Below are 14,305 nucleotides of genomic sequence, written 5' to 3' on the forward strand. Positions count from 1 at the left end.
CTTGACTGGCATCGTGGGCTAATCCTGATAGTGGTCCTAAGTAAATCTAGAACAAATCAGTCGTATGTGAGACCACTTTGCAACTTTCACCAAATTGTAGGCCCAAGTAAGCAGAAATTGTTCAGATGCTTCGAGCGTTGAGAATTAGGAATTCCACTCAGTTTTTTCTCATAAACTGTAAAACTAATTAAACCTACTGGAACCTCCCACAGTTTTAACTCAATTGACACCAAACTCACTACACAGCATCTTTAGACTGTCCTCCCCAAAAGAGATCTCTCTCTTTCTCCCTCTCTCTCTATACACATAACTTTTTCTGTTTTGTATGTGTTTGAGTCAAAAGGCCCAATCGAAATACACCGCTTTAGTTACACTAAAATCAGCCAATCTCCAAATCATACAACAACAGCTGTGGGCTTAAGTTCAGGTGGGTGGTGCTAATGTGAAAACCAGGTATACTTAATGAACTGGTGGTTGTGGCCACATAAAAACATTGTTTTACGGCAGCACTTTGTTCACTTTTGTTCAAATCTTCCTCCTAGTACAATCATAATACCTGATGATCATGTTTTTGTGGGGGGGGTGTTCTTAGGTCCGAGTCAAGATGTGACTTTGAGATATTTCATATTCTGATGGCTATATCAATAATATAAAATGCAGTACTGTTGTTTGTTCATGTTTAATATTCTTTTGGCGCAGCGTCAGCCCCTTGAGTGTATATACAGCTCTGCTCACCGCTGCCAAATGCATCATTATGTCATGATCATCACTACAGGACAACTGCAACAGGCCAGGACAGGAGCAGGGCTTATTGGAGGTTCATGCTGGAAAGACAAAGGTGACCTTGGTGGCTCTTCTTCAAAACCAAACATTCCCCAGAGGGCTGCCTAAGTGTGTAGTAAATATGAGTATTGGAGTATTGTTTGATAGAAAATGTGTGCGGGAATGGTCGGGGGTGGGGTGTTCATTGGATACGCACGGGGGAGAAATCAGATGATGTGAGAAGATAATATCACGGTATTATGAATTAATGGACTTTTCAAAAGGTGTCATTTGACAGCACTCAGTGCTTTTTACACTGACCACATCATAATACCATGCATCACTTTGGCATTTATGGTGTACAGAGCTGTGTACAATTACTGCTGCTTAGATCTACTAACTGTATAATTGAAACCGCAGGCACTTACTATGAAAACGTGCATCAGGGCATCTTACTGGTATTATGTACTGGAACAGCCGCAACAACACAGTAATAACCCACATCTAAATACTTATGGATCAGCTAGAACTATGGCAGAAGCGGGTAGAGCCGGCTCTCTGCAAAGCATGATCATTTCATCAGCGTCCCTGCTGAGATTACAGAGTCTGCTGAGAACCCAGATGGGTGTAAATGCCCACTATCACAGCCACTACCGCCCCAGATCCCACAGCGCAGCACTCAAACAAGCACAGGTGTCAGTGAGTAAAAATGACACCTTATTATGCTGCTCTTCCTCTCGAAACGCCAACACCATAAACAGCACTATCATTACTCTCCCATCACGGTCCCAGGATGCACTGTGGAGGACCGAGCGAAATGGCTGTTGAGAATAGAGGGAGAGGGAGGGAGGGAGGGGAGCGGCGTTGCCAGATTTTGCGAGAGAAATAAGCAACCAGGTCTATGAAAACGAGCCCAAAAGAAGCTACTATATAGGCTACATGAGCAAGACCCTATATTACTTATTAAAATAGCAGATCTACATGATCACGACGTGATGAGTTTGTACACACAAACACACATAAATATACTGTCTGTGGCACAATTTATTTTGGGGAGTGGGGGTCCTTGAGATGAAAATGTTTGAGTACCACTGGTTTAAACATTAGGAAACAAGCCAAAACAGCAACTACTAGAAACTGCCCCCCTCCCCCTCGCCCCCCAAAAAACCAAACAAAAAAAACCTGCAACTAACACTAACATATATCAAGCGATTTTACCGAAAAACGGGCGCAAAGTCGCTTATAATAAGTGGACGTGGCAACACTGGAGGGGAGTGTCACACATGGTGGAGGAGAGCGATGGAGCTGTGGAGCCCCATCCATCTTGTCCCCGTTGACGGATATATGAGAGAGGCCCTCAGGCCTGCTGTCAGCCCTCCTGATGGATGAGGCGTAAAGTGCTGAAAAACCTGCACGTGGATTCAAATGACAACCATGTAAAAAAGAGGGAAAAGAAAAAAAAATATATATATATATATATATAATTATAAATATATATATCGTTGCTGTCAGGCAGAAACCTTCCATCTCCATATTCCATCTTTTTGCCATTTTTGAATTTGAAACCTGAAAAGTAGCAGTTTTGGACATAATGAGGTTTCCATCCGACAGAGACGATACGATACAATAATAGAAAACCCCTCACTATGTGAGTAGACCAAGCCTAGTGTGGTGGACAGTATCATGTATGTTGACATGATACTGTCATTCAGTATCATGTATGTTGACATGATACTGTCACTGCACATGACAATGTACAATGTGAACATCCACCACCACCCACAAAGTGCAATGTCGCACTCCCTCGCTCTCGATTTCTCTCTCTCTCTCTCTCTCTCTCTCTGCAAAATGCAATACGCACTATGACACTAACACGCCAACTACACTAACCTTTAATGTAACATACAAAAAAAGCAAATATCAGGCTGAGTCAGAATCAGAAGCTTTGTCCCATCACAGGTTTACAGAAGTAAAGAAGTCGGTGAAATTTGTTTTTGTGCATCGTTATTTTGATACGATGGGATCACAATGAGCTTGTACATCGGCTAATTTTGCCACCATCATACATAGGATAACTCAAGCATCAGTGACTGCCCCCAGATAAACGTGGAGAGATATGCAGATGGACTGACATCTATAGTACGTTGCAAGCACAGACATAGTATTTCATCTCATCTGCCAGTGTCTATCAGTCTGTCTGCCAACTTTGTGTGCGTGTGTGTGTGTGCATGTGTGTGTGTGCGTGCGTGCGTGCGTGCGTGCGTGCGTGCGTGCGTGTGCGCGTGCATGTGTGCGTGCGTGTTTGTCTGCCAGTGACTGCACTCTAATTAGTGTCTTGCATGTCCAAGTTCCTGGGAGTCTACTAACCTTGTTAGGCTTAATAATCCGTCTTCATCAGCAGGACTCCCAGAGAGTCCAACTGGTGCCAGGCTGATCTGTTTAGATCAGAATATATCTGGCAACACCGTAACATTTGGAGGAATTATTGTGCAATTGATGGCTCCCTATAAGACCTGCAGACTTGAGGACTACATTGAGAGAGATATCCTATAGATACATATATAGATAATGTACAATTGTGATTTTCTCATTCGAGAGCCTTTCGAAACAAATGTCAACTTGTGTGCAGCTTGTTGATGTTTGATGTTTCTTGACAAAACAAAATCAGTTAACTGAGTGTCTCAGACTATTACAGGACACAAACTGTTATACTCCTTTACCCTCTGACCCCACAACCCAGTATAAGGTTACTATCTCTGGAGTTGTAGAGAGGTTTCTTAATGCAGGGGAGATTACTAATAAGGAATTTGATTTCCTAACAGTTCAACATCCAATTATTCCGGTGTTCTACACCATTCCAAATGTTCATAAAAAGCCTTCTCATCCTCCTGGATGCCCCATTGTCTCAGGCATAGGCTCTTTAACCTCCAATATCTCCACTTTTGTTGATTTATTACCGTCTTTTGTAAAAGATACAGGTCATATGATCACCATTTTGGAGTCCCTGGATCCACTCCCACCCGATTGCATTTCAGTCACTTTTGATGTTGAATCATTATACACCAATATTCCACACGGTGAGGGCATTCAAGCCCTGTAACATTAATTTACAGTTGTGCAATACAAACTCAAGTTTATCTAACAAATGTATCACAACATTGGCTGAACTGGTACTGAGCCATAATTACTTCCAGGATGCTTTCTTTGTACAATGCAAGGGTGTTGCCACATGGGCTCCAATATGTTGTGTAATTTTGCAAGCCTATATGTTGGCTTTTTAGAGAAAATGAAAATTCGATGATATTTTCTGCCTGTTTAGGGGTTCTGTTGACCCGTTACATTATTTTTGCCAATTTTTTAATTCTTCTTCCTAACATTTGAAGTTCACCATGCACTATGATCTCCATAGTCAGTTTTATAGATACATGGATCATCCGTCAGGATGACATATTATACACAGATCTATATACAAAACCCACAGACCGTAACAGTCTGTTGAGAGCCGATCCACCATCCCCTTCCTCTTAAAAATAGTCTTCCTTACAGTTCTGCAGACTGAAACGCATTTGCATGAGACTAAAAATGAGACTAATTTCAAGCAACATGTGAAAACTATAACCCACAAGTTCAGAGAGCGGGGTTATACTGAACGACAATTGAATTTGGCTAATGACAAGATCAGTAATAGATCTAGAGCTGACCTCTTCACAACTGTCCCTAAAAATAAAAATAACCAATAATAAACCATATGGGCTTCCACTGGAAATGCATTGGAGCGGCCATTAAACACAGACACAAGACAAACACAAGACAGGTGTCTTGAATGTGTGAACGCAGCCCAGTAAGGACATATGTCGACCTCCGCTCACCTCCGCCCCCCGAGAAAGGCCCTTATTAATAAGCCTATCCTTTACAGGCATTGGCACATTTTAAAGTTGTGTAATGTTTTCACTGACCCCCCTCGAGTTGTGTTCAAACGAGGCAGAAATCTGAGGGACTCACTTTTCCATTCAGATCTCCACCCTCCTATAGTAGTGTCTCAGCGCACTTTGACCCCCATCCCACAGGGAAATTACAAATGTGGTGCCTGTGCCCAGTGCAACAGCACTGTACACAGCACACGTTTCAACCACCCACATTCAGGTAAAAGCATTCCCATTAAAAGTATTATCACATAGGGGTGATATATATAATCTATTGTCCTTGTGGGAAATATTATGTGGGCAAAACCGCACGTGCCCTTAAGACCTGTATTAGTGAGCACCGCAGTGCCATTAAATGTAAAAATATTTCTTCTCCTGTTGCTGCAAACTTTATATCATATCTCTGCTCTCCGTTATATAGGCATCGAAAGGGTCCCTGCCAACAGAAGAGAAAAGGTCCCTGCCAACAGAAGAGGGGGTGATCATGACAAAGCACCGCTGAAGAGAGAATCGTACTGGATATCAACCCTCAACACCCCTTGCCCCTAACGGCCTTAACATTGATTTTTGATTTAAGAGTTGGTAGAGCTTAAAGTTTACAAACCGTCTTTTCAAACCCATTCCCCTCTACCCGTGTCCTCCAGTGTTACTTGGTTTTTCCTGATGATGACCAACTCCCTATGGAGTCCACCTGTTGTTGCTCCCCTATAAGTGTGTGTTTGTCCTCTGGCGGGTTTATTCCCTGAAGAAGACCTCCTAGGTCGAAACGTTGGATTCTTGTCAATAAATATACAGCATCGTTGCTACGAGTCTTCTGCCTTTTTCTTATTTTTAACCAGCTTGATGTTTGAGCCAAGATGGAGGCAGAATGTCGTTCAGTCCCTGGATCGTGTATTGCAGTTGCAGACTGAGTCATCCCTCTGCTACTGACTCATAACAGCAGGACAGGGCAGTCAAACTACTCACTATGACGACAGTCATAGAAAGCTCCTTCGGCTCTGCGGCGTCTGTCTCTCACAGTGAGGGCAAGTTGAAGCATGCTTCACAGAAGCTTCCGCGTGCGTCACCGAGCAGAAAATTTAAACATTTGTTTTCTCAATACATGTAATTTAACTGATAACCCTCCCGACGCGCGGACGCGATACAGGTCGCTACAATGAACTGCAGCAGAGAATGAGTCATCTAGGTTTTTATATCTATAACTATGACCCACTTCCCTGTGAACCACACACACACACACACACACACACACACACACACACACACACACACACACACACTTCGATTTCTTAATTGAGTCCACATTTATAAAATACATTATCAAGGGCACAAATATTTTCAGTTGCTTCTGATATACTACGTACTCGAAACATCACATGTCTCAGTGCTTGAGTCCAAACAAGCCCTAAATGTACAGAATATACACATGAACTTATTCACAGCCAACATTGGTCACTTCAACACCGAAAGTAAATCATGGGTACAAAAAGCACCTTCTCCTCCAAATAGACCGACTGCCTATAATGGAGGAGATTGAACAGTATGTTGCAAGCTGCTTTGCCCCTTTCACGAAAGTTTCACAAGTGCACTCAGTGCACTGTATCAAAAGAGCGTATTTTCTCCTCGGCGCCCGGCTGCCCTTTACTCGCCACACAACCCATACCGCCAGTCGAGTCCACCCCCTGACTGCTCTGCGTTTTGAAATTGAAATTCACGCCTGCAGATGGACACGCCATGGATGCTGGGTCTGACTCCTGTGTTACACATCCAGCTATCAGTGGACCAGAAGCATTAGAAGAACCCTGACTTCAAGGTCCCTATATTGCTGAAGCAATTAAAGTGAGCGCTCGCCTCAAGAAGTGAAAAGAGGGGTCACAGTCACACGGCATGGTAATTGCAGGCTTCCAGATATTCATATGCAGACTGACTCTCTTTGTAATGTTGTGACAGCCTCGCAGGTTCAGCCAACCCAAACTTGTGTAATTAATTTGAATCGCCGATTTGCATAATTGAAGATCCACAGAATCATAATGCAACTGTGCGCACTGTAGTTACTTTGATTTATCAGGGCCGTGAAATTAATTTGCATATCAATAAACATTTGTACAGGTTTTTTAAAGTACTCCATGAGGAGAATAGTCGCTCATATTATTATTATTAATAATAAATAAAAGTGCTGCCCAAATCAATAAATATAATAAAAAAACTAATGTAATGTAGCGCAAATGACTTAAAATATTGCACAATGCATTGTGTATTGTTTGTATTACATACTCAATCCACCTCCCATATATCAGAACTAAGTAATAATTCCCATGGACCCAGCAGAACCATGTTCCCATGCATCCAACAGTTGGTCTGGAATAAAAGGCAAACATCCCAGCACCAGACGCACCACTGGGCCACAAACCACAATACAGACACACATGAAACACCTGTATTATCATTATATGTTTATAGAAACATGCAGAGAGGGTCGGTTTGTCAAACTGGAGACTATAGTTCTATTCCCCTCCAGAGCGAGGGGAATAGCTGCTGTCCAAGAACTGGGCATTTGTTGCCCTGCCTGACACTCCCTGTAATTAGACAGAGTTCAGGCTGCCAAGAGTCCATGTGCTGGCGCACGCACGCACAAAGCCACGCACACACACACACGCACGCACGCACGCACGCACGCACGCACGCACGCACGCACGCACGCACGCCATGCCTGCCAGTACAGTGTGTTTCACACTCTGCTGCCATTTCTTCACACATCTCCCCATCTGGCGCCTTTCACAACAGACGACAGGAGTACAACATCTCCTGTGTTGGAGAGCTGTCAATATTTGTCAGCAAGACATATGGAAGGGTCATCTATTCAGAAAATAGCTTTAGCATCTCAACTGTCACTGATCTGTGAATTAGAATTCATCCACATCATGAGAATATACATCCTGGCACCTTATGCTGCTGATCTCAACTCTTTGCTTTGTACCGATCAAAGCATGATAGATAGATAGCACAAAGCAGGAAGATGGCATTTGTCCCAAATGTAGGGAAGTCTACCAATTTCACAATGTTAATAGATTCACATACATTTTGTCTGTAAAACAAATGAGACAAGATTTGAAATAAGTTAAAATGAAACTTTTGTTAACTAACGGGGAACAGCTTCCACCTCCTTATAGTGCCAAAGTGATTAAATTAATTAGGAATCCCTTCAAGTAATTGCTGCTCATCTACGGCAGAGTAAATATTCAATTAATGGCGACATTTTAATAACTGCGATTCCTTCAATCCCACATGCATAACCTTGATGTATGGCTCCCCTTCATTAATTAATATTCCTATTCAGAGGTCAATTTAATTTCCTTTTAACTATTCATTAGCCTGCTGTAGAATAGAGGGTAGCAGAGAAACCCATTAAAACGACTGTTCATCTCTCTCCACCTCTCCCTCTGCGTCTTCCCTCGCTCCCACTCACTTTCCTTTCAGTCATTCCTTCCCCTTGTGCAGCCTCCAGACTGACCAGCCAGCTAGGGAGGGTACTCTTTTTTCCTCTTCCCTCTGCTGACAAGACAACAGAGTGGGCTTAGGTTTTCGGTGTTGAGGTGGCGGGCGAGGGCTGAGCCAAGCCAAGCCGTGCCCGTGCAGAGAAGGAAGCTTTTTACCGGACGGTCTCCGTTGCGTGTTTGGCCAAGGCTGACTGGCTGCCAAACAGCCAGAGACAGAGTGCGGATGAATCAGCACTGACAAGTTGAAGCCAGCATCGTGTCCACTGCCTGACAGCTCAGGTGCTCAGAGAGATGGAGACACAACAGATTACATTTAGGCTGCTGCTGCAGGGAGAGGGTGAGCGAGAGGGGGAGAGAAAGAGAGATTGAGAGAGGGGGAGTGAGAGAGAGAAAGAGAAAGAAAGAGTACCAAATAGCTTTCGGACACTGAAAACTTTCTCTGTGATAAATGAGAAAGTTGCACTGGCCGTTGTCCAAAAACAGGGCTGTTCTTAATCCTGCCAAATGTACTACAGAGAATCAAACAAACAATGCCAAACAGGTGTGCTTGGGGCTGTTCCGTGTGTGCACTGTGCAGAGTTAACTTGTTTAAACTACAACTCTGAGCAATACAGAATTGTATCCCCATCCCAGTCAGGGGCGGAGCTACCGCGGGGGTTGAGGGGGTGGTCAACCCCCAGCCCGGACCTCCTGGGGGCCCGGGCTGTCAGATGATCGATTTTTTTACACAGTCACTCACAACTGATAAAACCAGCGGGGCCCCGTGAATCCCTCATCCTCCCGCAATTAACCAGATACAGAGCTTATATAGCCTATAATAGCCTACACTATCAAAATATCATGTCTGATGAGAATGTACTGCGCTGGATTGTACAAGCACCGTGGAGTTTGTCTCACACTCTCTCCAACAGACATCCTCAGCCATGCTCCAAAAGTGGCAGCACCTGTCACTCATTAGTAAGCTGTGCATGAGGACTTAGGAGTGCATATGTGTGGAGTTCCTTTTCTCCACAACGGACTTTTTCACATCTAAACCCCTTAAAGTTGTTGCTTTTCCCTGTGTGCGTCACTCAGCAATAAGGTGAAACAGAACACAAAGATGAGTAGCCTATTTATTTTGAACACGCAGCACCTCTCTCTCTCTCTCTCTCTACGTCTGTCTCTCTCTCTCTCTCTCTCTCTCTCTACGTGTCTCTCTACGTCTGTCTCTCTCTCTAGCATGTGTGTGCACTGCTGCGCAATGTCTGTGACACAGACGCGGTCAATAATATATAGCATAAATAATAGGCAAAATATAACACTTTCCCTCTATCTGTGACTGTGATCAGCTCCTCACACAGGGGAGTCAGGTTCGGCGAGGCCCAGTCGTGCTGTCTCCCCCCCCGGCCCGGCCCAATGTAGTTCCGCCACTGATCCCAGTCTCTCTACCTGTTCCCTCTCTCCTTCCTCCCTTCACTCCATCCGAATCACAGTGCTCTTTATCATGGTATGGTCTGCACAGGCATCCGTGATCCTGTTGGCACTGACATTGCCACAGGCTAACCCTGTACCCACCGCTGGCATGTAAACAAACTAATCATAACTCTAATCTCAACATGGAATCGTGCACTCATGAAAGGGGCCCATCTGTGAGGGTATATAGCAATTAGCTGCTGTCATATGGCACAGCGTGAGAGGCATATTTAGATTTTTGTTCATATTATCCTCGGTAAACCTACTGTACAGAATAGAGCCATGCAGGATAATAAATACGGTTGTTTTATCCATGATAAGGATGCAATAGGATGTTTGTTGCTGCCTTAAGCCTTAGCACTGTACATATCGCAGGCAGTCAGAACCGCAGGTGCTGTTTTAAATGGGTGAATTGTTTTGCATTTTATCTTCTGAAAAGTGCCCACCTCAGACAAATAGCCTACTTTGTCTGCCAACAGAAACAGTGGTTGGACGCATCGATCAGGGAAACAGAGCAAAAGACGCTTACCAAACTGAACAATGGAATGAAAACACACACACACACACACACACACACACACACGACCCCACTATGTGAGGTTGACCCCGTTGCACCAGAGGTACAAGCAACAAAGACTAAGAGCAATCAACAAAGCAGCAGCATCCATCAAATAGAAAGAGGGAATTGTTTGTGTATGCATGTGAGGTGTGCATGCGTGCAATTGCAAAGATGCGTGTACAAACATACCGGTACGTGCGTGTGAGTCTTTACCTTCCGTCCTCCTGTGTTCAGCTTAATGGTTGTGAGGAAAGGGTCAAAGATCATGTGGCTGGTCTCGATGTTGACAGGAGACTGTCTCTTCCCCACAGAGCACAGGTTCCAGGCCGAGTTCACCAGCCCCCAGAACGATGGCACTGGAACAAACACAGCACAAGGTGTACAAAAGGGTTAGCAATGCACTATAGAGATAGGAGTGCATTCTTTGGAGGGGTAGTAGACTGATGGAGAGGGTTCAAGTGTGAATTTGTATTCCAAATACATTACAACGCCATTATTCGTTTCCACTTTGCAGTTGTATAAATGGATCTAGCCGTTCTCAAAGTCAGGAATTCAATAACCACGGTCATGGTCTAATAGGCTCATCATCCAATGTGAATGCTTGGAATTAATTCCGTAGCCATATTTAAAAACTAGTAAGAAGACGAGGTGAGGTTCAGGTTCACACAATACACAAAGTTTGGGCATTTAGCAAACACGCCATGAGTTCCAACCAACTGACTAATAATAAATGTTGAGTATGTACAGTATGAATTTCAACGCAGTATCTTAAAGATACGTAGCTAAGATAGGACACTCATTGAGTTCTGGCACAAGCAGAAACATGACCATGAGCCTGCCTGATGCAAACTAACCTGCAGTGACATTCAACATTTCAGTTTAACCAAATACAATTTAGGCATTTAGCAGATGCTGTCATCCAGAGCGACTTACAAGTGCAAGATCACAGTACATGGCATGAACCCTAATCAACTACAAGGTAAATAAATGATCAAGACAGGGGTCCCCAACCTTGAATGAGATTTCCGCGGCCCACTGGTGGGTGTTACACCAGTGCATAAGTGGAGGGCTATCAGCAATTGAAATAACCTATTAATTTTTACATAATGGGCATATTTTATATAGATTTCCTGTTACAGAATATTACGTCTTCCTTTGCTTCTTTTCTATTCTTTTGACTACTGTATATACTGTTACTGAAAATAATTTCACTGGTTTGTTCCTTCATCATTACACACCATCTGGTGTGTAAAGGCACATTTCAAGGAACATCTCCAAATATCCATGCTAATGTTGGGAACAGGAAATATTCCTGTTCACTTACCATCCAAACAGTTGAAGTTTGGCTTTAAATGCAAACCATTCAGTTGCCATTCTACCCTGACAGATTGAGTTCATTGAGCATGTTGAATATGTCGCACAGTTAATTTTCATGACCCATTCGACGTCACTGAAATGTGCTGCCAGCAATGCCTTTTTATCTGAAAGAAATCTGTGCAGTTCACATAACTCAGACACTGGCCAGCGATATCCGCCCTGGATAGCCATCTGACTTTTAGTGTGAAAGAGAATGTGCTTGTATCCTCTTGTATCCTGCTCATACGGTTGAGGGTGTGTGTTATGCATGGCTATGAATATTTATAGCTCCCATCGCTCTGATTGAAGACTTAGAAAATTATTAGGAGTTATTATGAATCTCACTTTCCAGCCAATATTTGGTCATTATACAGTAGTAGTCTTATTGAAATTCAATGATCGTTAAGCAATAAATGCCATGCATCAGTTTAACAAAAAACAGGATTTTTGCAATGTAGAAAGTGTGGCACTGGCGACGTGAGGCTAAATATATTTTCATTGCAAATTTAAACTGAGATTTGCCAACAAGTAACAAAGATATATTTGCATAATATAACAAACTAGCATCTTGCAAACATGAGGGATACAAAGAAAGAAGAGTGAAAGAGAACAGGCAGAGAATTCAATCAAATTTGTACAGTATAGTCAGCCAACACTTACTGTAAGGCTGACAGGACCTAATGACAGTGTGAATGTCAGAACTGTGTGAATTGATAGACATCTCAGGATTATTATTATGAAAGACTTGGCTACCAGAGGACAAAATTCATTTCTTGCTCAGGGTGGGAAGCAAGCCAAACCACTCTCCACTCCAGCACAGTAACAGCAGTTCCGCTACAATATTGGCTATAGCCTAAAGCATTTTAATATTTTTTTTCGTATTATATTACGTATTGATGAGTCACTGGAACTGTGCAGAGTTAATTCTATTTTAAGAGATTTCCAACCGGCTTAGAGGAAATATGAAAATATGTAAATTTGTGATGGATCATGAATGAGACAGTAAAGAAAATGAGTTCACAGCTAAATATATGACTATTCCTGCTAGAAGTTGTTTGAATTGCGACAAAAGACTAAATAAAACATTTGAATGAATAAAAGAACAGCATCAACAAAAGTCCACCCTTTACTTACAAAACAGTGGAAACATTATCAAAATGAAATGCTACGTAGATTAAATATTTCTGTATTTTTGTGCTTTTGCACTTACACTCAAAAGCATAGGAAAGAATCATGAAAATGAAATACTGCAACCACTGCCAGTGTTTTTGAGCGAACTTACAAAATGTTCAAGACCCACAGAATATTTTGTTCTATGACGAAGATCTATCAAGATCGAAACGTTGTCGTTTAATTCAATAAAGTAATTATTTACCAAAACAATGGTGTGCGGGCCCTACCTCCTTCCATTGTATGACGATGTAAACGTCACATATCTCAAAAGAAAGAACAGAGTCTCTAATTTCATCTGGGGGAAAAAAGTGTTATACTGCAATGTTATTAGTTATCGAAAAACACTGTCTGGAGACATTGTTATTTTTATTAATCCTATAATTTAGTATTAAACTAAACTGGCTTGGATTTGTTTAGATCACGTTATTTCCAGGTGTACTCTTCTTTGAAAGTCCTAGGATCACTCACAGGTTGCGGAAGAGTGCCAAATGACGTACCCATGTATCAATGGCAGTCAATGAGTTAAATTATGTTGACTTTAACATTCCTTTCATTAAATTTGCTGGTTCAAGTTATTGTTTACTAGAGGGACTAGACTTAGAGGGTTTGGTTAGTTGTATATTTCGGAAGAAAAAAAACAGCCAATTAGTGCTGCCCTAATTTACGCTGTGGATGTGGTTATGTAATGACGTAATGAAGTAATCTGTGCAGATGGTCTGGAAGAGGTGAATACGAGTTGTGGATCGGGGGTGGGCGCATGTCTAGCTCGCCTAGATATATTCAGAGAGAGCAATGCTGATTTGAGTAAACCACGAGGCCACACCGAGGTCAACATACAGATGTGAGTAACGTCACAGGACGATTTGGGACACATCATGTGTTGTGTAGTGAAGGACAAGCTCAGACCTACAGGTCAGGCAGCCATGAATTTGTACTTAAAGTTATCACAGTTAACTGTGTCAGACTAGCGTGAGCCATGTAAGAACATGTTCTCACACTCCGACCAGTTACAATGGTGCAGTATCACATCTCACTAAAGTCAGCCAGGACCTTGTGGTCATTTCAAAGCCAGTGTACCTGCTTTCGCAAATTACCCCATCCAACAAAACTGCCTGGCAAATAAAGAAAAAAGGGTAAAGAGAAACGAAAATGCATTAGAGATTTGTTGAGTCATCACTTGTTAAAGGTAGCCTAGTATTGAATGGGTGGTAATTTCTTTCAGGATAGACCTCCCGGAAAAGGTGCAGTAGGCTATGTATCGAAAAGCTATATGATGGAGGGATGCGGAGAGAGGGAGAGAGAGTTTAGCAGAACGAAGGAGAGTTGGAAAATCAGGGGAGGAAAGAGGGGGGCTGAGAGAAAGCGAGAGATGGAGAGAATAGCAGCCGTCCGATGCCAGATCCTTCAAGGAAACGACAGGAAATCCATGACCGGAATGGGAATTGGAGTGTGGAGGGATCGATCCATTAAGCCCAGGCCCTTGTCGTAAACGTACACATAATTATTAGCCGTTGATAGATTCCTGAATGTGACTGCGGTGGCGGGGGACATCATTCACTGCTGACAGAGGCACAACCACCACT

The 14,305-nt window shown here is 42.8% G+C and overlaps 1 protein-coding gene across 1 annotated transcript in view; it reads right to left on the reverse strand.

Moving 5' to 3' along the window:
* Window positions 1-14,305, reverse strand: part of ca10a (carbonic anhydrase Xa) — a 171,456-nt gene that overhangs the window by 94,639 nt on the left and 62,512 nt on the right. Inside the window, exon 3 of the mRNA XM_080788940.1 lies at window positions 10,407-10,549. Coding sequence (XP_080645066.1) covers window positions 10,407-10,549 — 143 coding nt within the window. The remainder of the gene's footprint in view (window positions 1-10,406; window positions 10,550-14,305) is intronic.

This window comes from Protomyctophum bolini, assembly GCF_963924005.1.
Source record: "Protomyctophum bolini genome assembly, chromosome: 18".
NCBI lineage: Eukaryota > Metazoa > Chordata > Actinopteri > Myctophiformes > Myctophidae > Protomyctophum > Protomyctophum bolini.